Here is a 25,600-nt window from a genome sequence, read left to right on the forward strand (position 1 = left end):
CGTTCCACTTTCACTATGGAAAAGTGTATGGAAATACCTACAGAAGCTGAACACGGGCGCACCCTATGACTCAGCAATTCCACACCTAGGAATGTGCCCAACAGAAATGTGAGTTATGTTCACCAAACAAAGGGACTACATGCTGACAGCAGCCTGTTCCTAACAGCCCCACACTGGAACCAACCCAGAAGTCTGTCAGCAGTGGCACGGGGTGTGCTCACCAAGACCTAGGAAGTGACAGTGAGAATACATCTATACACCAGGTGCAGCCTGAGGGTGCTGGCTGCATGAAGACACCAAGTCTCACCCATTTACACTGGACCGGAGGGGTCACCTGGCATGGGGTAAGTGACTCAGAGGGGATGGGCTTCGGTGGCACTGGTTACCCAGTGTGTTCATTTTTTAAAAACTAATAAACTAAATATTTAAGTAAGTACAGTTTCCTGTTTATTTAAAAGTTTAAAAAAATTTTAGAACAGGGCTTACTTGTTGCTGGCTATAGTACAGGTTATATTAATCAATCTACTTAATTATTTTTTACCTTTGAAGTCCCAGTTTAGAAACCATGATTCTCTCAGGAAAACCAAACAAGTATGCCTTCTGACAACTGGCTCTTGGCAAAATATATACTTTACCTTGAACTCTAACTTAAACATTCAAGTTCAACCTTCGATTCTGCCTTATAACCTTTTACTCTGCTTTAAAACGTGCCCTGCTAATTCTCACCTCTGGGACAGCACTTGACCCACTGTGCTGGACCAACCTGTTTGCTCACGCATCATAGGCAGTGCCCCAAAGCAAGGGTGGGCCTGACTCATTCCTCCCATCCAGCATCCAGGGCTTAGCGCTGGGTGGTGCAGATTTTAGGGTGACCCATGGTTCCCACCTCCTGTAATGCCCTCTCTGACAGACTGTGGGTATGCGCTGTGGCTTGCTTCTAATCAGTGGAACGGGCAAAGGTGAGGGGACATACTCCATGACTGAGGCACCCATCCTGAGTCTCTGTGTCGCTGGCTCTGAGCAACACGTGGCCATGCCCACTACAGCCGCAAGAAAATGAACTCTGCCCACCTCCTGCGAGAGCCTGGAAGTGGATCCTCCCCTAGCTGAGCCTTCTGAGAACCCAGCCCAGGCCAATGCCCTGACTGCAGCCTGTGAGGCCCAAAGTGAGGACCCAGCTCAGCTGTCCCTGCACTACTGACCCACAGCTTCATATGTGGACCAAGCCTCCCATAGCAACTTCACAAGGAAAGTCAAAGCTTTAGGATCCAAAAGAATTACAGGGGCTGTTCACAGTCCTTTCTTTCTTTCTTTTTTTTTTTTTTGTATTTTTTTTTTTTTTTTTGCATTTTTCTGAAGCTGGAAACAGGGAGAGACAGTCAGACAGACTCCCGCATGCGCCCGACCGGGATCCACCCGGCACGCCCACCAGGGGGCGATGCTCTGCCCACCAGGGGGCAATGCTCTGCGCATCCTGGGCGTTGCCATGTTGCGACCAGAGCCACTCTAGCGCCTGGGGCAGAGGCCACAGAGCCATCCCCAGCGCCCGGGCCATCTTTGCTCCAATGGAGCCTTGGCTGCGGGAGGGGAAGAGAGAGACAGAGAGGAAGGCGCGGCGGAGGGGTGGAGAAGCAAATGGGCGCTTCTTCTATGTGCCCTGGCCGGGAATCGAACCCGGGTCCTCCACACGCTAGGCCGACGCTCTACCGCTGAGCCAACCGGCCAGGGCCTCTTTCTTTTTTAAAATTCTTATTTAGTGAGAGGAAGGGAGGCAGACAGACAGACTCCGCATGTACCCCACCGGGATCCACCTGGCAGGCCCAGTAGGGGGCGATGCTCTGCCCATCTGGGGCGTTGCTCCATTGCAGCCATCTTCAGTGCCCGGGCCAACTTTGCTCCAATGGAGCCTTGGCTACGGGAGGGGAAGAGAGAGAGAGAGAGAGAGGAAGGAGAGGGGGATGGGTGGAGAAGCAGATGGGTGCTTCTCCTGTGTGCCCTGGCTGGGAATCGAACTAGGGACTTCCACACGCAGGGCCGAGGCCCTACCACTGAGCCAACCGACCAGGGTCTGTTCACACTCCTTTGTATCCAGGCACTCCCTCACCCCTCTGGGTGCTGCCGTCCTTTGTGAGGGAGGCGCTGCCTCCTTCATGACCCACCACTCAACACTCCCTAGCTGGAGCTGGTAGTGGCTGTTTTCATAACTGTCCTCAGGAAGACAGGTGTCTGCACTGGCAATTTTTCCATTTATGAGCATGCTCTGTTGAGGACTCAGCTAAAAGATGACTGTCTTCAAAAAAACACAACAGCTCTTAATTCAAGTTTACTCTTACTTAGAGAGCCAGGACTGGAGTAATCTCTATGACTTCAGGATAAACCACCCAGGACTCCATAAAGATTTACCTTCCCAAGGTGTGGGTTTGTTCTCTATTCTTCCCTTTAAATGTGGTCAAAGTAAAATTAAGAGGCAATATGCAGACCTAAGACCTCTTACACGGCTTCTAGTGAAAAGCATGGGCTCCTGCCTTCCTTGAGACACTGGGGCTCTATCTTGACCTCATGGGAAACGACTCAGCACTCTGTGTGTATGCTGGAACGAACTCTCTCAGAGCGAGGGTCCTCAGCTGTCCTCTGCCCTTCTCAAAGGTGAGCACACACGACTGATCAGAACGCTAACTGAATCACGGACTGTAATCAGTGGTCACTGTCCAGTTTATTTTTTTATAAACCACATGGCCTTCTAGTATTAAAAATGGTAACATGCTCTCTGCATACGAAGGACACCGAGTAAAACACCCCTGTTGTGATGAACGTTTCCAGGGTCAGCCTTTCACCCCCGATCTCCCTCCCGCCAGAGTTACTGCTCATTTTGATCTCCCTCTCCCCTTCCAGAACAAATGCACTCACAGTGGGCGGCTGCTGTCCCTGACTCTCATCCTCTCTCCTGCGCCCCACGTGATTTCAGGAACAAGAGAGTGAGACAACAGAGAGAAGGGCGGTAAGACTGGGCCCCCCAGCACTGGTCATACTGCCGGGCCCGCAAGGGCATCTGTCTCTCAGCGCTGACACCTAGGCCCCCACTGCCCCTCTCAAATCTTCTGCAGGTGTGTTTTCCCCGAGGGTGCACGACCCTGGCCTGACACCTGGTTCCAATGGCTCCTTCCATCTTCCAGGTGAGCTCTGTCCCTCTTCCTGCTCCCTTGACCTGGGCCAGCCGTCTGCCTACAGCTTTCATCACACTAAGGGCACAGGGCACAGGTGCTGGGCTGCATACTGCAGTTTGTCCATCTCCCTGGCTAGGGCAAGAGCTATGTCCTGTTTCCGGCTAAAGGCTCAAGAGCAGATGGTCAGTAACTGCTTTGCATCTTTACCGAGCACGTGATACCAGAAGTTATGAAAGACTGCTCACTGCTCCCTCACTAACCAACTCTACTCCTGAGGACACAGCCCCAGAGCACACCCTAAACCAGATGTATGAATTCCTTTTGCTCCAAAATCTTTAGGAAAGTTAAACCTCCTGCAGCCACCCATCGCCTCTGTGACCTGTCCCAAAGTCAGGATGTTTTATGAGAGGGTGGAATGCGTCTGACGGGGCGGGTGCACTTGAGACCACGCAGAACAGGCACACACACAGGACTACAGCCCTCCCGGCTTCCTTGTCCCTCATGCCAGGACAGGAGAAAGGACTCGCCCGAAGCCGTCTAAGAGGGCACAGTGCAGTATGAAAGGGTCCTGTCTTATCTGCAGTGGCTCTGACCCCACGGGCCTTGTTCCGAGGAGCCTGAAGACCCTGTCAGTCAAAGGTGGACCTGAGAGGTGCACCCCGACCCCCACCGCTGTGCTTCCAGCGCCACAGCCGCCTCTGCCGCCAAGCCCTCCTCCACCCAGCTTGGCCTGCCGCGCGTCCACCTCTCCTCAGGTCATTCCCAAGTGCCACCTACGGTTTTCTCCCGGATCTGTGCCCGAGGACGCCGTCCCTCACTGAAACCACCAGCACAGCCCCGCCCTGCTGTGTGCACACAGAGTCCCTGTTCTGCCAGAGCTCCACCTCCACAGCACCCGCTCCAGGCTGGGCCCGGGTCCCTGCCTCAGGACGAGGGTCCCCACTCAGAAGTCAGCAGCCTCTGTCGGTGGAACAGCCCTCAGCCCCTCCGGGCTGGGCCCGGGTCCCTGCCTCAGGACGAGGGTCCCCACACAGAAGTCAGCAGCCTCTGTCGGTGGAACAGCCCTCAGCCCCTCCGGGCTGGGCCCGGGTCCCTGCCTCAGGACGAGGGTCCCCACTCAGAAACCAGCAGCCTCTGTCGGTGGAACAGCCCTCAGCCCCCAAACAGCTAGAACTGGCTGTGAACACAGATAACAAAAAATACCAGAAGACGTGAGCGAGAACGGGTGCTGAGCTGACCCTCTCCCCAAGAGCTGGTGACCCAGCAGCCTATGGACTGTAGAGCCAGGAGTGTCCATGCTTTTGTCTCCAGTGCATCCAAACTACATTACCTTTAAAAAACAAAGACAACTCCTCCCTCTGCACTTCCTCATGATTGACTCCCAGTGAAACTGCCCTGGTGGTGTGTGGGGCGTCTCAGGTGAAGTGCTGAGAACAGAGACACCACGGCACCCCCTCACCTGCCCTAAGAGCACCTTCGCCATGACGGGGAAGAACGTCCTTACCAGGTTGTCGAGCATCCGCATGAGGGCTTCGAATTCCTGCTCGCCGATCAGCCACTTGGGAGGCGACCCGGTGCCCTCCCCTGCAGGGGACTCAGGAGAACGGGATTTGGCTTTGTACTTCCCAGGGTCCAAGAGGACTAAGTTGTCCGGCCCTCCAGCACTGGCCATAGTTCGAACCTTTTCAAAACAAGTAAGCATTACAGTTTGAGCTCCTGAGAGCATGGGAATGAGATGACTGAGAAGTCATATAAAAAGAAAGACAGGCAATAATTTGAAGCTGTTTTCTTTTTAGATGGAGCACCTGCTGCTTGCAGGGCCGGTTTCGCAGGGCGAAGCGGTCACTTTCTTCCAGCAGAGCTGGTTCTGTAGTATGCATGAGACACTCACAATAAACAAATTCTGTAAGAGGATGCATAACAAGATGGAGTCTACAATCCCAGCTCTGCCACTTACTCCTGGAGCTGGGTTACCTTGAGCAGGACCTTTGTGGAAGGAGCACCCGCTATGAAGGCAATAAAACAGGGTCATAGGATAGTCACTAGATTTGTTGTAGGGGAGGGAGGTGACTTTAAGTCCTGTGATCAGGCCCTGGCAGGGTAGCTCAGTAGAGCATGGTTCCAACACGCCAAGGTTACAGGTTTTGGTCCTGGTCAGGGCACATACTGGAATCAAGCAATGAATGCATAAAAAAGTGAAACAAGAAATCAATATTTCTCTCTTGTGCACTCTTTCACTAAAATGAATTAAAAACAGAAAGGTTTCAAAAGAAACCAAATCACTGAGTCTAAGAATGAAAAACATAGAATGGACAGTGATAGACTAATCACAAGGTTATTTTCAGAAGTTTTTATTTAGCTTGACAAGAATATCAGGCAGGCCTATTTGGAGGAGAAACAGAAAATCAAGCACCTCTCATGAGCGTGTGAAACAGAACGGGGGACGCACTGCCACACAGACACTGTCAGGGTGACAGCGGGGAGCACCCCGGGCTGAGCCAGCCTGGCGCACAGGGCTCTACGGCCGGGAGGCAGTGTGCAAGTCTCTAGTTCTCTGCCCGTTTCTTTAAAAGGAGCGCCAGGAGGGTCAAGTGAAACGCTGAGTAACAGCACACAAAGCACCCAACACCTGGGCTGGCACACACCAGTACACCATAGACTTATGTGTCTGCCAGCCTGAGTCACTGAAATGGCACTGCCTGGCCAATCCCGAAGTCCATGAGCTCAGATCTGGCAGAGACCGCTCAGGCTTGTCCCTGAGAACTAGCACCAGAAACCTCCGGGAGCCCTGCACACAGTGCCCGCGGACGGAACAGCAGCACCGACCTGGATCTCACACGCCACCACGAGGTTGTGGATGTAATAGAAGGCCTCCTCCACGCTCTCACCGACAGACACCAGCCCGTGGTTCCGGAGGATGAGAACCTGAGTGGCAAAAATGAAGGCTCCATGGAGCTGGACAAGGGCACTGACGCCTCTCCTTTCTCCTTGTCCCCTACGCATGTGAACCCCAGATTACATGCCTACTGACCTTGCTTTTAGGCCCCAAGTTTTTCTGAATTAAAATCTTTTCCTCTTCATCAACCAAAATCCCATGATAATCATGATAGGCCACTTCTCCCAGGGAAAGTGCCTCTGGGGAGATGGGTAGGAGCCCGCATTTCATCGCAGAGACCTAGAGAACACACAGCAGCACTGAGTGAAGACACAACAAGAGTTACATGCTGACCAGGCGATGGCACAGTGGATAGAGTGTTGGACTGGGATGCAGGCGACCCAGGTTCAAGACCCCGAGGTCGCCAGCTTGAGCACGGGATCATCTGGTTTGAGAAAAGCTCACTAGCTTGGATCCAAGGTCACTGGCTTGAGCAGGGGGTTACTCAGTCTGCTGAAGGCCCGCGGTCAAGGCACATATGAGAAAGCAATCAATGAACAACTTAAGTGTCACAACGAAAAACTGATGATTGATGCTTCTCATCTCTCTCCATTCCTGTCTGTCTGTCCCTGTCTATCCCTCTCTCCTGACTCTGTCTCTGTTTAAAAAAAAAAAAAGAGAGAGAGAGAGATGTGCTGACTGATGTCATTTTCTTCTCTTTTCAGAAGGAAGTGAACCCATTAGCTTAAGACAAATGTTGCTTCTGGGCTTACTACCAATGCAGTTAAAAATGCAGTGCCCTCTTCTGACTCTCCCAGTCATGATCCAGCCTGGGCTCTGCTGGTTCCGGCTGAACCTCTGTAGGTAGCCATTTCCAGGCCCGGACCTCTCCCTCCCAGCCTGGCCGCTCCCCCACAGCCCACCGCACGACCCAGGCTCCTGCATCCCGCTGGCCTTCCCCTACGCTCACGGCACTTTTACCGACCACCCGTCCCTCCTGCCCTCTCCTCAAGCACGGGCTCTTTACTGCCCCGCTGGAGTTCTGCCCCAACAGCGTCAGTAACATGGAAGCCCGGCCTCCACCATCAACAAGCCGTCATTTTCTAATCTGGAAGTCTAATGGGCGTTTTCAGACTTACAGGTTTTTCAGTATAAAGACCTCTTAAAAAGGGAAAAAAAAAATCTTCTAAGGAAGTCAAACAGTAAAAAAATCATTTTAATCCAACAGTTAGGTTCATGGATTTATTGCAACAGGCAAGGCATGTCCAAGAAAATGTGCAGAGCCTGTCACTACACAGCGTTCACACTGTACGGGGGACGTGCAGAGCCCGTCACTACGCAGCGTCACACTGTACGGGGGACGTGCAGAGCCCGTCACTACGCAGCGTCACACTGTACGGGGACGTGCAGAGCCCGTCACTACGCAGCGTCACACTGTACGGGGACGTGCAGAGCCTGTCACTACGCAGCGTCACACTGTACGGGGACGTGCAGAGCCCGTCACTACGCAGCGTCACACTGTACGGGGACGTGCAGAGCCCGTCACTACGCAGCGTCACACTGTACGGGGACGTGCAGAGCCCGTCACTACGCAGCGTCACACTGTACGGGGAACGTGCAGAGCCCGTCACTACGCAGCGTCACAGTGTACGGGGGACGTGCAGAGCCCGTCACTACACAGCGTCACACTGTACGGGGACGTGCAGAGCCCGTCACTACACAGCGTCACACTGTACGGGGAACGTGCAGAGCCGGTCACTACGCAGCGTCACACTGTACGGGGGACGTGCAGAGCCCGTCACTACGCAGCGTCACACTGTACGGGGGACATGCAGAGCCCGTCACTACGCAGCGTCACACTGTACGGGGGACGTGCAGAGCCTGTCACTACGCAGCGTCACACTGGACGCGCCGCCCCAGCCGCACTCACCGCGGCCCCTGCCGGCGTGTGGATGTGGACCACACACTTCACGTCTGGTCGTGCAGCATAAATCGCAGAGTGCAACGTGAAGCCAGCTTGATTTACTCCTAAATTAGTGCTTCCACGATCTACGATATCTCCTTGGAGATTGATTTTCACCTAAAATAAAACAAAAATTTTCATGTCAAGAGGATTTCAAAATACCCTAACTAGAAAGTATTTATACCAAAGTTTAAAGTGTTTATAACTATTTTAAAGGTTTCTCTTTGAGTTAATCACACAGAACACAGAGTCCCTCCTCTTCCTTGCGTGTTAGGTGTCCAACGGGATTAGAAGGGGTTTAATTAAGTAGCATGGCATACACATTCATGGTGCCCAAGAAGGAAGGGCATTCTTACCAAACTGGACGCAGTCACTTCACTGTAGAGAAGCCCAAAAGGTACAATGAGGAAGTGTTCCTGCTCAGCGCTCACTCTGGTCTGTGGGGACATGACTGAGTTAGCACGACATCTAAAAGAAATTATTTGCATCTCTTCCAGGCTACAACACTGGTCTGTTGAACATCTACACAATATAGAATATTCATTGTAGTAATTTATCAAGTACATAGAGTGCATCTTACAGTCGTGGTAATTAACTTTAGAAAGAAACAGCTGGTGGCGACTGAACCACTGGCATGTGCAAAAGAGGTGTCACTCCCTGGGAGTGTAATAATGAAAACCCAAGTTTACTTTTCAGTCAAAAGAGATTTGTGTTTAGTGCTCAAAACTGCAGGACAAGAACAATCACAAAACAAAGAGAGAGCACATACATCCCTGGCGTGTTTGCTTCTTCCACAGTACTTTTCTTTCCTCAACTCATCCTAACGAAATGGCACCTGCCACGTATCTGCAACGTACACAGATGCTAATAACAGAGCAGGAAAAAGATGAGTCCTGCCCTCAAAGAAATTCAGTTTAGTTTTCATAACTTTAGGATAGACTTACCAAAGCTATTCGGTTGGGATACATTTACTATTGAGTTAAGAATTCTGTCTAGGGTCAGGCAGGTGAAGTTTCCTATTTGTTGAAACAGCTTTGAAGCACTTACTCCAATTTCCTAACTAGCGCAGCGTCTTCTGTGGCAGAGCCCGCAGACACACACATGGCTGTCTGGGAAGCTGTAGTGATAGGGATGCTCACCACTCTTTTTTTTGTGTGTGTATTTTTCCAAAGTTAAAAGTGAGAAGGCAGTCAGACTCCTGTATGTGCCCGACCGGGATCCACCTGGCATGCCCACCAGGGGAAGATGCTCTGCCCATCTGGGGCGTCGCTCTGTCGCGACCAGAGCCATTCTAGCGCCTGAGGTGGAGGCCATGGAGCTGTCCTCCGCTCCCGGGCCAACTTTGCTCCAATGGAGCCTTTGCTGCGGGAGGGGAGAAGAAAGATAGAGAGAAAGGAGAGGGAGATGGGTGGAGAAGCAGATGGGTGCTACTCCTGTGTGCCCTGGCCAGGAATCGAACCTAGGACTTCCACACATTGGGCCGATGCTCTATCACTGAGCCAACCAACCAGAACCTCTCACTTTCCATTCAGCAAAGTCACTGAGTATCTCTGACATCCTGGGGCCAGGAACAGCAATGAGTGAATCCAAGCTGGAAAAACCTCATCTCTAAAACATCCTCTCCCACACTGAGCGGAACTGTCTTCCTAAGGTTCTAGTACTCCACACAGAACCAGCTCCATCTACCATTCACCTCTTAGACAGCAGAGACTGTCCCACTGCCTCTGTGTCTTCATGCCTGAATGTGCTGGATTACCTCAGTGGATTTCACTGAAGACACAGTCATAGACGACTTGAGTTAAAATCCTAGCTCCACCAAGAACAGGCTCTGATCCTTTGGGCACCCTGACCCACAGGTGGGGATGACGGCTCACATTCACAATGAAGGGTTCAGTCAATGGCACAGCCTGGCTATTACTGTCCCAAGTGGTGTAGGAGCAGTAACAGTAAACCATCACCATTGATAAGTCTGCTCTTGGTAAAACCCTGCTGCCCAGCTCAGAACACAACAGGCAGCTGACCTTGGCATGTACCTCCCAGGAGCCCCAGAGCCAGTACATCCAGTGACAGCTTGAGACCACATCAAAACATCACCAACCCAACCACATTCACAAGCAACACACTCAAGAAGTGCACTCAGCAAGCACCAGATCCCTGCTGAAGTCTTTGTGGTGTGGGCCCCTGCACAGCTGATCCTCCAGGTGGGTGGTGACAGCAGCCAGTCCTTGCAGCTAATTGGCCCCAGTGACGTGCCAATAGCAATCAAGGCTCAACTACAACAGGAGGGTGTACACAGTCCCCACAGGGAGTGCACCTCAAGTGCCAGGTTTGGGTGACCTGTGCCACTGGACCCTACAGAACACCAATTACATTAGGCTACTCTACCAAGCCTGGGAGACGCAGTGGCTCTACCTGTGTTTCTACACACAGAAACACAGAGAGACTGCCAAAACGAGGAGACAAAGCAATATGTTCCAAATGAGCACAACTCCAGAAAAATAACAACGAAATGGGGACAAGCAATATACTAGATACAGAGTTCCAAACACTGGCTATGAGAATGCTCACTGGACTTAGTGAGCGCCTCAGCAGCACAAAAAGCAGCAGTCAGAAATGAAGGGTACACTAACTGAAACGAAGGATAATTTATAAGGAATCAACAGTACAGCAGATGAAGCTGAGAATCAAATCAGCAATGTGGGGTCCTGGCCAGGCTGCTCAATAAACAGAACATCATCCTGGTGCACAGAGGTCGTGGTTTTGATCCCTGGTCAGGGCACATACAAGAAGCAATCAGTGAGTGCACAACCAGATGAAGCAACTAAGTGGAACAATGAGTTGATGCCTCTCTCTCTCTCTCTGTCTCCCTTCCCGTCTCTTTCTCTCCTTTCCTTTCTCAAAATCAAAAGAAAAAAAATCAGCGATTTGAAATATAAAGGAAAAAAACACCCAATCAGAACTGGGACACCTTCAAGCATACCAACATTGGCATCCTGGGGGCTGGGAGAAAACAGAGCAAGAAATTGAAAACAATTTTTGAAAAAATGAAAGAAAACTTCCCTAACTTGGTGAACAGAATAGACATACAAGTCCAGGAAGTACATGAACCTAAAGGGGCCCACACAGCCTGACCATGCGGTGGCGCAGTGGGTATAGTGGATACACTATATCCTTTCAAACACAGAGGACCCCGGTTTGAAACCCTGAGGTTGCCGGCTTGCATGCGGGCTCATCAGCCGGAGTGTGGAGGTTGCTGGCTTGATCAAAGGATCACTGTTTTGGCTGGAGCCCCCTGGTCACGTATGAGAAAGCAATCATTTAACAACTAAAGTGCCACAACTTCTCATCTCTTCCTTCCTCTCAAAAAAAAATTCAAGAAAATAGTTTTAAAAATGGCTAAAATTAGAGTAGCTATAGAAGTAAAATAAGAGATAGAAGGAAAAAAACCATTTCATTCTTAGGTTTTGAGGTATAAAGAATTTAAGAACTGACTATATTTTGGTAAATAATCATTAGGTTAGCATGTGAGAAAGGAGTTTAAAAGAACTCCTGTGCTCATAATTCTTAATTCAAACTGGCTAGTTCCCAGATTATTACACTGTGCAGTCAGGAATCGGAAGGAAACTGTTTCAAGGGTTACTTCAGCTCAGTGGATCCCCCTTCTCCTAACCAGAGGAGGTGGGGCCAGACACACACCACTCCACCGTACCATTCAGTTACTATCCCACCCATACTCACTGTCAGATGATTATAGATAAGCTGAGACCACCCAAAGAGATCTGTCAGTCTGTAAAATGCTGCCAATTTACACCGCAGTAACTTCTCCCCTTTGTCGTAGGCAATCGAATCCGATCCTCTAAGGTCATTCACAGGAGTCACCATACCAAGACCTGAAATAAACAAAAACACAACTCAAAGATTTAATATTTCTTACCATACGTAAATCAAACAATAACAGTTATGAGATATTAATTTTCCATACACCATAAAGTCAGTCTCGAAAACCCAAAGGCTGTTTCATAAAGATTGTATTTCCCAAAATTAATATAATTAAATTGAAATCATTAACAAAAGGTAGCAAAATTTTGGGGATGCAATATAGCACAACTTAGAAAAACTTTACAGTATTAAACATTTACTAGAAAAGAAAAAAAGTTTTTTTAAAAAAGATCTGAATATCTACCTACCTTTTGGAACTAGAAAGAACAAATTAAATCCAAAATTAAAAGAAAATAAATGAGTCAGTATAAAACAAAAAATAATAGAGAAAAAAACATTTAATCTTGAGATTAAAAATGAAATAAAATTCTGAAAACAAAACAAAATAAAATACCCCTAGATTCATCAATAAAACACAGTAATAACATAAGTTACGAATGTAAAGAAGAAGAGTGGAGACATCACTACGTATCTTTCAGACATTAAAGGGATGATATAAACAAGTATGTCAGCCAATATTTTTACCTCACATAAAATAGACAAATTCCTTCAAAGACACAAGCTACCCAAGTTCATTCCACATAGAAACAGACATCCTGAGTAGCCCCACTTCCAGGCCCAGATGGCTTCACTGTGAATTGTAACACACATTTAAGGAATAAATAATACCAGTTTTACAAAGTCTTCCAGAATACATTCCAATGGATTCTACCAGGCCCAGCATTACCATGACACCAAAAGGACACGGAGACACCGCATTACACAACATGACAAGAAAAAACAGGCCAGAACTCTCACGAACACCAACTAAAATTACAAGATTTAGCAAACAAGCCAGCAAAACATAAAAACAATAACACATCATGACTGGGAGGGTTTATCTCAGGAATGCAAGGTTAGTTTGACATCCAAAAACTGATTAATGTAATTCACCATATCAAACTGAAGAGGAAAAATCACAGAATCATTTTAATAGAAGCAGAATATCATTTCATTAAATTCAACATCCATTTGGGATAAAAGCTCTCAGCAAATTAGGAATGGAAGAGAACACCCTCAACTTGATAAAGGCCATCTAACAAAAAACTTACCATCAACAATGCAAAGATGTATACTCCTGCACTCTTACTGAATACTCTACTGGGGATCCTAACCAGTGCAATTAAGCAAGAAAAAGGAGAAATAAACAAACAAAACACACACATTAGATAGAAAGAAAGAAAAAAGTATTTGACTGCCTGATTCTACTTGTTCATGACAAAATCATACTCATCGTATGTTACTAGATTTGATCCGTCTTTTTATTTGTGAACTATCTCAAGCATTCAGGAAAGTATAGAGAATACAAAGAACCACATATCATCCTGATCAACATGTCTCTCTTTATAAATATTTTTACTGATTGATTTTAGAGGTAGGGGGCGGAGAACCATTGATTTGTTGTTCCACTTATTTACATAATTAATTGGTTGTTTTTTGTATGTGCGGGAATTGAACCCACAACCTTGGCGTATTGGGATGATGCTCTAACCAACTGAGCTACCCAGCCAGAACTCAATCTTTTACTTTCTTGGAAGATTTTTCAGAAGACGATGGTAGTGGCAGTCTAGTTTTGAATCTTAAATCTCTATCCTAGTCCCACACAAAAAACTAACTAGTGCAACTAGGGTAGTAAAACCAAATAGCAAGGTTTTCTCTGGCACACTAGGTAACAAGGTAAGCCCGAGACCAAAAATGGAAGGGGCAGGGTTTTCACAAACAGGGCATGGATCAGCATGGACCATCTGCCAGACTTGAGACTCCCAAAAGAACCAACAAGAACTCACTAGCAAGCTCAGAAGGCCAGTTTCAGAAGGGCAGCTGAAAATAGGAGGTGTTGTGCACACTTTAATCTAAACGAGCCACCCAAAACTGTCTCTCAGGACAAAGTCTCACACTAAGATATCAGTAGAAATCGGAACCCAAACTGAGTACAATAGCCCATCAAGAAAAAAAAAAGAGCCACCTGGTCTGTGGTGGCACAGTGGATGGAGGGTGGACCTGGAATGCTGAGGCCACGGATTCCAAACCCTGGGCTTGCCTGGTCAAGGCACATCAATGAACAACTCAAGTGAAATAAATATGAGTTGATAAATTATCATTCCTCCTCCCCTCCTCCCTTCTCTCTGTAAAATCAATAAAATGTTAAAAAAAGAAAAGAGCAGCCTGACCAGGCAGTGGCGCAGTGGATAAAGCATTGGTCTGGGATGCAGAGGACCCAGGTTCGAGACCCCAAGGTCGCCAGCTTGAGCGCGGGCTCATCTGGTTTGAGCAAAAAAAAAAGCCCACCAGCTTGAACCCAAGATCGCTGGTTCCAGCAAGGGGTTACTCGGTCTGCTGAAGGCCCACGGTCAAGGCACATATGAGAAAGCAATCAATGAACAACTAAGGTGTTGCAACGTGCAATGAAAAACTGATGATTGATGCTTCTCATCTCTCTCCGTTCCTGTCTGTCTGTCCCTATCTATCCCTCTCTCTGACTCACTCTCTCTGTAAAAATAAATAAACAAAATTTAAAAAAAAAAAGAAAGAAAAAGAAAAGAGCACCGGTCGGGTAGCTCAGTGGATGGTTGGCCCAGCGCCCCGAGAGCTTTGGTTCCATCCTGGTCAGGGCACGTACGAGAAGCAATCAATGAGTGCACAACTAAGTTGAGCAATAACGTGATGCTTCTTTCTCATCAATCAATGAACGTGTGTGTGTGTGTGTGTGTGTGTGTGTGTGTGTGTGTGTGTGTGACAGAGACAGAGAGAGGGACAGATACGGACAGACAGACAGGAAGGGAAAGAGATGAGAAGCATCAATTTTTCGTTGCAGCTCCTTAGTTGTTCATTGATTGCTTTCTCATATGTGCCATGATGGGGGTGGGTGAATACAGCAAAACAAGTAACCACTTGCTCAAGCCAGTGATCTTGGGCTCAAGCCAGCGACCTTGGGCTTCAAGCTAGCAACCAAGGGGTCATGTCTATCTATGATCCCACGCTCAAGCCAATGACCTCGCGCTCAAGCTGGTGAGCCTGCGCTCAAGCCAGCAACCTCCAGGTTTCAAACCTTGGTCCTCTGCATACCTGGTCAAGCTCAATAAACTTTTTTAAAAATTTTATTTATTGATTTTAGCAAGAGCAGAAGGAAAGGAAAGAGAATGAGAAACAGGAACATAGATCTGCTCCTGTATGTGCCTTGACCAGAGATCCAACCAGCAACCTCTGTTCTTCAGAGTACTCTAACCAATGACACTATCCAGCCAGCGCAATAAATAAAGTATATTTATATATAGAATTCCTTCAAAGAAGTCTTTCTTAGGAAAGAAAAGAAAAGAAAAGAAAAAAGAGCCCTTGTTAGATGGCTTCATTGGTTGGAGCATCATTCCTTTAAGGAAAAAAAAAGGTCCCCTTTTCCTAAACAAACTGCACCACAAGGTAACCAAGCAGAGTTGAGAGAGTTTCCTTATATTGTATGTGTGTTGAGGGCTGACTTTCCATAAATCACAAGATATGAGATACCCAAAAGCAGGTTGTCTAAATCAGTGGTCCCTGATCCCCGGGCCGCGGACCAGTACTGGTCCATGGGCCATTTGGTACCTGTCTGCAGAGAAAGAATAAATAACTTACATTATTTCCGTTTTATTTATATTTAAGTCTGAATGCTGTTTTATTTTTTTAAAATGGCCAGATTCCCTCTGTTACATTCGTCTAAGACTCACTCTTGACGCTTGTCTCGGTCACGTGATACATTTATCCGTCCCACCCTAAAGGCCGGTCCATGAAAATATTTTCTGACATTAAACCGGTCCATGGCCCAAAAAAGGTTGGGGACCACTGGTCTAAATGGTTTAGCACCAGGTTCCCCAAACGTGTGTGACAGGAAGAGAGTGGTCACCTTTCCAGCCATGCCCCATTTCCCAGGGAAGTTCCTCTTTATAGAAATATTCTAAGTAATAAATATGGAAAAAGAAGGCCCTGGCTGGTTGGCTCAGTGGTAGAGCACTGGCCCAGTGTGTGGAAGTCCTGGGTTCAATTCTTGGTCAGGGCACACAGGAGAAGTGCCCATCTGCTTCTCCACCCTCCCCTTCCTTCCTCTCTGTCTCTCTCTTTCTCTCTATTTCCCTCTCACAGACATGGCTCGATTGAAGTGAGTTGGCCCCGGGCACTGAGGACGGCTCCATGCCTCCACCTCAGGTCCTGAAATATGGCTCTGGTTGCAACAGAGCAACGCCCCAGATGGGCAGAACATTGCCCCCCAGTGGGCATGCCAGGTGGATCCTGGTCAGGCACATGCAGGAGTCTGTCTGGTTCCCCTCTTCTCAATAAATAAAAAACAAACAAAAAACCAAACTATAGATACAATTAAACTAAAAAGATGTCTCTGTTCCTTTCTTTTTTTTTTTTTTTTTTTTTGTATTTTTCTGAAGCTAGAAATGGGGAGAGACAGTCAGACAGACTCCCGCATGCGCCCAACCGGGATCCACCCAGCACGCCCACCAGGGAACAACGCTCTGCCCACCAGGGGGCGATGCTCTGCCCCTCCGGGGCATAGCTCTGTTGCGGCCAGAGCCACTCTAGCGCCTGGGGCAGAGGCCAAGGAGCCATCCCCAGCACCCGGGCCATCTTTGCTCCAATGGAGCCTCAGCTGCGGGAGGGGAAGAGAGAGACAGAGAGGAAGGAGAGGGAGAGGGGTGGAGAAACAGATGGGCGCTTCTCCTGTGTGCCCTGGCCGGGAATCGAACCCGGGAAGACTTCTGCACGTCAGGCCGATGCTCTACCACTGAGCCAACCGGCCAGGGCCCTTTCTTTTTTTGGTATGGCATTATTGAAATAAAATTTCCTTTATGTCTGACTAAAAGACAATATACAAGTAAATGTATTACTTTATGAAATGTCACTGGACTACATTAAGAATCCCTTGAAAATATGAAAACCTTACTGATAACCATTTATTTGACTTCATGATGGAGATTTGAGCTAGTAAATTAAATGTCTCTAGTCATTAATGGGATATCACTCTGGTGAATATCAGTCAACTTCTAAGAGTTCCATGGAATGAATAGGTAAGCAGCAAATGCCAGGTGACCTAATGGAAACCAGCACCTGATGCTGGTTACACAGAACCATCAGAGCTGATCATAGCGTTTCACGTCTGCACAGCTCACTCTTCTTGGTTCATATTCTCACGTTCATCCACCCAACAGTTTCGTCTGGCTTTCTTTTGGAGTGTTTCTGTTTCCCACCCATTTGCATGCAGCAGTGAGGAATGGTGGGAAAGACAAGTTGGCCTGGCTAAAATGAGTTCAAGCATTATTTTTGCCTCGTTTAATTCACAGAGGGTCTGAGAAGCCAAATAACAAGTCATCTGCCTGAGAAATAACAGTCTCATTGGCTCACAAAAAAGGAGTCAAAAAAATAAAAAAGGAGTCAAAAACATTTCAGGCTTACAGACTATTTTTTTTAACATTATTTATTTATTTATTCATTTTAGAGAGGAGAGGGAGAGACAGACAGAGAGAGAGGAGAGACAGAGAGAGAGAGAGAGAAGGGGGGGAGGAGCTGGAAGCATCAACTCCCATATGTGCCTTGACCAGGCAAGCCCAGGGTTTCAAACTGGCGACCTCAGCATTTCCAGGTCGACGCTCTATCCACTGCGCCACCACAGGCCAGGCCAGACTATTTTTTACTGTAACTAAAACACATTAATTTTCAAAAAAGTCTTATGTATTACATCTAAGAAAGCGTCAGGAAATTTTTCCTAGAAAACAACAGCAGGTACAGTCAGGAACTACTCACTCATGTTCAAGGCAGCCATCCCTCCTTGTGGGGCTGCTGGGTAGACGTTTGGAACATTCGTGGTCATAAAATCTGCAATCTGTTGCAGTGCCAGCAGGCCAGTGGGATTCTTCCCCTTCTTAAACTGTTCCTGTATCATTGATTCCAACTCTTCACAGAAAGCCTAATATTAAAGGCAAATTCAGACAGTGAGACACCATTTCCTTTCTGTTCCTTGAGAAGACAAGGGTAGTTCTCACACAAACGGAGCTTCTGCCCGGTTCCATCTAGTACTGCAAAGGTGAGTGGCTATTCTCAGACTGCTACTTGAAGCATAAATTGGTACATTCTTCATGGAAAGCAATTTAACAATTTAAGAGCTTAAAAACTGGACAGGCATTCTATTCCCAGGAGTCCTTTCTAAAGCAATAATCAGCACTCGGACCTACCCAACAATGGAATTCTACACACACATTCAACACGAAAGGCCAAAAAAAATCAAATGACATAAATTTGTTCTTGATATATTTGAGTTAAGATTATAAAGCAGTACAACCAGTTTTTATAAGAGCAAATACATATGTAGACACAGAAAAAAACTAAAATACATCAAACGTTCACTGTAATTCTCAGTGATAGATTACTAGTAACTTTCATGTTCTACTTTGTGCTTCTCAGTATTTTCTTCATAACACATTTTTGAAATTACCTTAAAGTTGAAAAAGAAGCCTTAAAGCTTTCATCTTTTATAAATAATCTTATATTAGGCAGAAGTTTAATTTCGGTGAATGGCTATTTTAATATAAAATCACTACTGAAACAAAAAACACAATTTATAGTTTCCCCAAACTATACTGAAATAGTTTTTTACATATCATATAAAGAAATGAATCTTGTCAAGTAATTATATAGTATGTAAAAGTGTGAGCTCATTGATTATCCAGATCTGAGTATATGCACTCCAAGGGCCTCAGGATGATTTCTATAGGAAACTGGTTTCTAGTTTCTCATTGCTCAAGCTGAAAGGATCACCAAGGGACAGACTAAGTAATTATATAGTATGTAAAAGTGTGAGCTCATTGATTATCCAGATCTGAGTATATGCCCTCCAAGGGCCTCAGGATGATTTCTATAGGAAACTTGTTTCTAGCTTCTCATTGCTCAAGCTGAAAGGATCACCAAGGGACAGACTAAGTAATTATATAGTATGTAAAAGTGTGAGCTCATTGATTATCCAGATCTGAGTATATGCCCTCCAAGGGCCTCAGGATGATTTCTATAGGAAACTGGTTTCTAGTTTCTCATTGCTCAAGCTGAAAGGATCACCAAGGGACAGACTAAGTAACCCTGTCACCTGAGGGAAGGAAGCAAACACAAGTGCAGGGGCGTCAGTTCAATGGCATCAAGGAGCGTCAAGAGCCACACACGATGCTACATAATGTCATACATCACATTCACATTAGTGAAAGAGGGAGGGAAACACTGCAGCTCTGACTGCAAGAGAGAAATAAAATAAACCACGGGGCCATCTATGATGCAATACAGACTGCACTGATACAGATAGATAATAGATATGCACAGCTATAGATACAAAGAGAGACGGACTACTAAACCTCAGAGTGCAATGGGCACAGGGAATGAAAAAGCTGAATTAACACCTCCCTGCCTGCCGTACCAGGCAGTGGCGCAGTAGACAGAGCATCGAACTGGGACTCAGAGGACCCAGATTCGAAACCCCAAGCTTGCCGGCTCATCAGTTTGAACAAGGGGTCCCTGGCTTGAGCATGGGATCATAGATATGACCCCATGGTCGCTGGCTTGAAGCCCAAGGTCGCTGGCTTGAACAAGGGGTCACTCTGCTCTGCTGTGGTCCTTGGTAAAGGCACATATGAGAAAGCAATCAATGAACGACTAAGGAGCAGCAATGAAGAACTGATCCTTCTCATCTCTCTCCCTTCCTGTCTGTCTGTCCCTATCTGCCCCTCTCTCTGTCTCAGTCACAAAAAACAACAACAAAAAACAAGAGTTCCCTGCACTCATGGGGCCTCATTCTGAAAAATCAATTTATTTCCATGGTCTTCAAATCCACATACAAATCTAGGAGAAGCTCAATTCAATGTAACACTATAACCACTATAACATGTACTACACACGCTACACACTATAATTCAATACACATGACAATACATACCACATGTACTACATACATATTACACTGTAATGCTACATACATATACTACCTACATGTATCATATACACTAAACTATACTATAATTCAAAAACCATACAGTTCAACACACACAGAAGTACCAGGCACTAAGCATACAGAAATAGAAAAGATGGTCCTTGCTATGCAGGAACATAAAGCTTAATAAGGAAAACACAAGCCTTGGTCGGACAGCTCAGTGGATCTAGTGTCATCCTGCCTCGTGTGCCAAGGTCACGGGTTTGATCCCTGGTCAGGGCACATATGAGGCAACCAAGGAGGGCACAACTAAGTGGAACGAGTTGATGCTTCTCTCTCTCTTTCTCCCCTCCCTTTCTCCATTCCTCTCTCTCTCTGATCAAAGGAAAAATTAAAACACACACACACACACACACACACACACACGACAGTACATTCTGTTTCGGTAACATCCCAGGTGACCTGTATGTACAGTACGGGTCTAAGCTTAACAGTGACCAGTGATGGCCTGTGAGCCACCCATCTGGATCCCAATGACCCTGTGTGCTTCCTTGGTCCTAGCTCCTGATGGTTCAACATCTACACTCTCACCTCTCAGCTTCCTGACTGTTTCTCCTCCAATGACCCTGTCATCCAACTCACCTGGCCACCCACCTCTCCAGTCAGCTCTAGACCTGCTCATTCCTAGTAACTGGGCTGTCTTCAAGCTCAGAGCCACGCATGTGCTCTCCAAACAATTTCTCCTGGCACCCAGCTCACTCCTCCTTCAATCCCATGGTGACCCTAAAATCTTTGCTGCGCCCCTTACCTTCCCTGTGTGCTGACCTCCCGCAACCAACTTAGATTCCTGGTTGAACACTATACTCATTTCCTTGCCTACACCTACAACTCTTCCCATTTCACTGGGCACAATCCCAGCACTGGTTAAATTCAACTCTTCACCCCTCCCACTTAGGCTGCTGAGCGTGGCTGGAGGAGAGACAGAAGACAGGCTGTGTGTCACTGTGAGCTCAGGACCACCGCCCTGAGAGCACCCTCTGCACGAGCCCCGCGACCACTCTTGGTCTCCAGCACAGGTCTGTTCCTGGGAAATGAGCCCAGCCTTCCCAGGCTGCACCCTCATGCTGCGTCTCCACCCCGGGACCCCGGGACCCAGGGACCCCATGCTGCATTCAGACAGGTAACGGAAGGGGCTGACCTGGCACAGTGCCTGACGCACACCAGGTGCTGGGGGCTTAGACCCTGCACTCCGTCCCTAGGGATTCTTACTCGTTTCCTGTCGCTTTTATGTAGGAAAACTGCTCTAGCCAAAAATCTAGATGTTGTCCTGACTCTTTTTTCCTCCTATCACCTCTCTTGCTCCTATTTATCCCACACTCAAAATAAAACTCCAACCCTGGCCTGATAGCGTTAGAGCATCGTCCCAAAGTGCAGAGGTTGCTGGTTCCGATCCCAAGTCAGGGCTCATTCAGGAACAGATTGATATTCCTGCCTCTCTCCCTTATTCTCTAGCTAAAATTAAAAATTAAAAAAACCTCTGATGTGTCCACCTCTCTCCAGTAGCACGGTGACTCACGCCACCAGCACCTCTTGCTTAGAAGACAGCTTTCTGCCCTGCCCCACAGGGTGCTCTCTCTCTCTAAACCAAACCCAGAAGGAACTCTGTAAAATATGAATCGCCTTTCCTGTCTGCAGCCCTCCAACGACTCTGTTGTCCTCTAAAGGTGACATGGACTCCCGGTCTGAGCTTCTGCACCCTCCAGGACCCACTCCCACTCCCACTCCCTCTCCAGCCCGGCTGCACCTCCCTCCCTGTCTCTGCTGTGCTTAAACACACTGGACCTCCTCAAGCCATCCCTGCCCCAGGCATGCGCATGCGCTCCTCCTTCAGAGAGGCTTGTACTAACCGAGTCATACAAGACCCAATCATCCACCTGCTCCCAGCACTGCTCCTATCTGTCTGTACTGTGCATCACCAGCTCCCCCAGTGCAGTCTGAGACCTGGTCTGGTGCTCACCCAGGCATCACACATGTCAAAATTCATCAAGCTGTACAACTGAGATCTGTGTACTTTATGATACGCTTCAGTCAAAAGTGAGTAATAATAAAACAAAAAAATCAAGAGTTAGAGGCCAGGCCTGGTTGATCAGGGCACATAAAGGAACAGATTAATGTTTCTGTCTTTCTCTCTTTCTCTAAAAAAGAAAAAATAAATAAAAATTTTTAGAATATGTATTTTTAAAAAAGAGGCTAGTTCCTTGAACACATGAGATAATGAACATTAATACAATGATTCCATGACTATCTGCCAATGGCACCCCAAAATATGAACAGAATAAAGAACAGAGCAGCAGAATGAGGCACACGATGAGGCACACAGGGCAGCGGCATCCACATGAGAAAATGTAAAGACAGCACCCCTTAGAGAAAAAAACACAAAATGCCGATCAATCAGTAAGTCAGATACGGCAGCGGCCTACCATGGACCCAGCACCAAGCTAGGTATCATAAAGGAAACAGTAATTTTTAAAAGGTGCCAATAGGCCTGGCTGGGTAACTCAGCTTGTTAGAGCATCATCCCACACGCCCAGGTTGTGGGTTCAATCTCTGACCAGGGCACATACAAGAATCAATCAATGGGCCCTGGCTGGTTGGCTCAGTGGTAGAGCATCGGCCTGGCGTGCAAGAGTCCCCGGTTCGATTCCCAGCTAGGGCACACAGGAGAAGCGGCCATCTGCTTCTCCACCCCTCCCCCTCTCCTTCCTCTCTGTCTCTCTCTTCCCCTCCCGCAGCCAAGGCTCCATTGGAGCAAAGATGGCCCAGGCGCTGAGGATGGCTCTATGGCCTCTACCTCAGGTGCTAGAGTGGCTCTGGTTACAACAGAGCGACGCCCCAGATGGACAGAGCATCACCCCCTGGTGGGCATGCTGGGTGGATCCTGGTCGGGCACATGCGGGAGTCTGTCTGACTGCCTCCCCATATCCAGCTTCAGAAAAATACAAAAAAAAAAAAAAAAAAAAGATTCAATGATGGCATGAATAAGTGGAACAACAAATAGATGTTTCTCTCTCTCTCTCTATCTGCCCCTTCTTATTCTAAAAATTAGTAAATAAAAGATGTCAATGAATAAATAGACTCTGAAAAGCAGTGAGGGTAAAAATGAGAAGTAAACACCTGGTCTCCTGTATGACACTGGAGACGTTCCTTCACTGTGTCCAATAACTTGAACTAAACTGAATTCTGAATTCTTTCAACAGCAACACACACCCGAGGCACTGGTTTCCTGTGCTGTTCAGACAACCCGAGTGTGACACACCCAGAGCCCCAGAGCTAACGCACGGGAGAAGAGGACACTTGGAGAAGAAGCTGCTCTTACAGGACTCTGCAGAATCATGGACACCCTCTTCTTCTGCTCCATCATGTTGAAGTCCTGGCGAAGGTCAGGTGCCATGTTCCTCTCTCGCAGGTACTCTGGATTGTTCTCATCCACCCTGTCGAAGTACCTCTCTTTGTGAGGGGCCGTGGTTGGGGGTGGTGAGGTCACCACGGCGGCCTGAGTATCACCATTCATCGCACAATCTTTCTAGGTTCCTACAGAATCAAAATGAAAGAAAGTATTATTTGTGAATCAATATGCAATAGCATTTCATAAGAGCATGTCAGCCTGATACACACATCTTCAGCGTGAGGCCACTCTGACTGGCCAGTTGGAGCCATCCCTGTGGTTTCTTTGTGGCCGCTGAGGCACACGGCTGATCAGCTCACTCCCACCCTTCCACCAGTCAATGGCTTTCTTGTCCTTGCCATTGTTCCTCAGCAGACAAGAGAACAATCTAACAAAGCTATTATGAACTCTGACAAACTAAAAAAGTAAATAGTAAAAACTTCATTACAAGATGGTTTCAAGCCAGGACACTGTCCACACCAACAGAATCTGCCAACAGAAACATCATTTCTGGAGAAATTTAATTTGTATAGTTTTCCCAAAGAAAGTATCAGCAGTAATTGTGCAAAGGATGCTCTGAACAGATCAACAGGAGAGAAGCTGCTCACATATCCATCCACACAAATAAGAAATGACCCTCATCAACACCACCATTTTGGTTCAACAGTAGGTACCGAAAATGTCACGTGCTACTTTGTGAATAGCCTAAAAAATGCCAAAGGGGCACAAATTTAAAAGTCTGCTAATATGGCTACCTACTTTACTTTCTTTTTAATCCCAATCTTCTTTTTAAAACCCAATCTTTTATTTGAAATAATGTTCAAACATACTAAATTATGTTCATCTTTACCAAATTTCTAAACAGAACATTTAGTAATTATAGAAGTAACTCAATTTTGCCTGACCTGTGGTGGCGCAGTGGATAAAGCACTGACCTGGAAATGCTAAGATCACCAGTTCAAACCCCCTGGCTTGCCGGGTCAAGGCACATAAGAGAAGTAACTACTACCAGTTGATGCTTCCTGCTCCTCACCAATACCTTCTCTCTCTCCCTCTATCCCTCTCTTTCTCTCTAATAAATCAATAAATAAAATCTTGCATGACCAGGCAGGTGGTGACACAGTGGATAGAACATTAGCCTGGGACGCTGAGGACCCAAGTCCAAAACCTCGAGGTTCCTAGCTTGAGCACGGGCTCACCAGCTTGAATGTGTGGTCGCCGGCTTGAACATGGGCTCACAGACATGATCCCATGGTCGCTGGCTTGAAGCCTAAGGTAGCTGGGTTGAGCAAGTGGTCACTGGCTCAGCTGAAGCCCCCCAGTCAAGGCACATACAAGAAACCAATCAATGAACAACTGAGGTGCTGCCCCTATGAGTTGATGGTTCTCATCATTCTCCCTTCCTGCCTGTGTGTGTCTCGCTTTAAAAAAAACAAAACACTTAAAAGTAATTCAATTTCTATTGTTTCTATACAATACTGAATGATAGCTTTAACAATATACATACAATATTTACTGAGTATCTGTTATGTCTAGACACTATGCTTTGCACAAAAATTGAATTGGCAAGAAAGTAATGTTTTGTAGTATGAAATAACTCATTTTTTTAATACAAAGAATAAACTTTAATCAATTATATATTTTCCATTTTGTTCAATGACCTTTTGACTTCTTTCTTGCAGCTTCATGATTCCGCGCTTATAGAAATTTTGGTCCTTATCAGCAAAGAACTGAACTGAGTCTGATTTAAGGTAATCATCATTTGTGAAAGTTTTACCATTCAAAGAATTTTATTTTGTTTTTTGTGACAGAGACAGGGAGAGAGACAGATAGGAGCAGACAGACAAGATGGGAGAGAAATGAGAAGCATCAATTCTTCCTTGCAGCACAAGTTGTTTGTTCATTGATTGCTTTCTCACATGTGCCTTGACCAGGGGGCTACAGCAGACCGAGTGACCCGTTGTTCAAGCCAGTGACCTTGGGCTCAAACTGGTGAGCTGTGCTCAAACCAGATGAGCCCCCACACAAGCTGGCGACCTCGGGATTTCAAACCTGGGTCCTCTGCATCCCAGCCTGACGCTCTATCCAGTGTGCCACCACCTGGTCAGGCGCATTCAAAGAGTTTTGCAAACTTCGAAATAAATGGTAATCAGATGGTACCAGGTCAGGGCTGCATGAGGGATGCGACATCACTTCCCAAGCAAGCTCCAATAATTTCCCACGAGTTACTAAA

General features: G+C 47.0%; 1 protein-coding gene, 1 long non-coding RNA gene and 1 other non-coding gene across 15 annotated transcripts in view; 1 reads left to right on the forward strand and 2 right to left on the reverse strand.

The window, feature by feature from the left end:
• ADD1 (adducin 1) overlaps window positions 1-25,600 on the reverse strand; it is a 102,920-nt gene that overhangs the window by 15,868 nt on the left and 61,452 nt on the right. For all 13 annotated transcript variants that reach the window (XM_066233640.1, XM_066233639.1, XM_066233643.1 and 10 more), the window contains 8 exons: window positions 23,299-23,513; window positions 17,759-17,921; window positions 11,741-11,892; window positions 8,359-8,439; window positions 7,970-8,119; window positions 6,196-6,339; window positions 5,991-6,089; window positions 4,669-4,845 (listed from right to left, as the gene is read on the reverse strand). In XM_066233640.1, coding sequence (XP_066089737.1) covers window positions 4,669-4,845; window positions 5,991-6,089; window positions 6,196-6,339; window positions 7,970-8,119; window positions 8,359-8,439; window positions 11,741-11,892; window positions 17,759-17,921; window positions 23,299-23,493 — 1,161 coding nt within the window. In that variant the 5' untranslated portion in view covers window positions 23,494-23,513. The remainder of the gene's footprint in view (window positions 1-4,668; window positions 4,846-5,990; window positions 6,090-6,195; window positions 6,340-7,969; window positions 8,120-8,358; window positions 8,440-11,740; window positions 11,893-17,758; window positions 17,922-23,298; window positions 23,514-25,600) is intronic.
• LOC136306878 (uncharacterized) lies at window positions 192-7,786 on the forward strand. Its single transcript, XR_010725702.1, has 3 exons — window positions 192-344; window positions 2,893-3,173; window positions 6,765-7,786. It is a non-coding gene; the product is annotated as an uncharacterized lncRNA (long non-coding RNA).
• TRNAV-GAC (transfer RNA valine (anticodon GAC)) lies at window positions 16,684-16,762 on the reverse strand. Its single transcript has one exon. It is a non-coding gene; the product is annotated as a tRNA-Val (tRNA).

Source organism: Saccopteryx bilineata, chromosome 5 (genome assembly GCF_036850765.1).
Source record: "Saccopteryx bilineata isolate mSacBil1 chromosome 5, mSacBil1_pri_phased_curated, whole genome shotgun sequence".
Lineage (NCBI taxonomy): Eukaryota > Metazoa > Chordata > Mammalia > Chiroptera > Emballonuridae > Saccopteryx > Saccopteryx bilineata.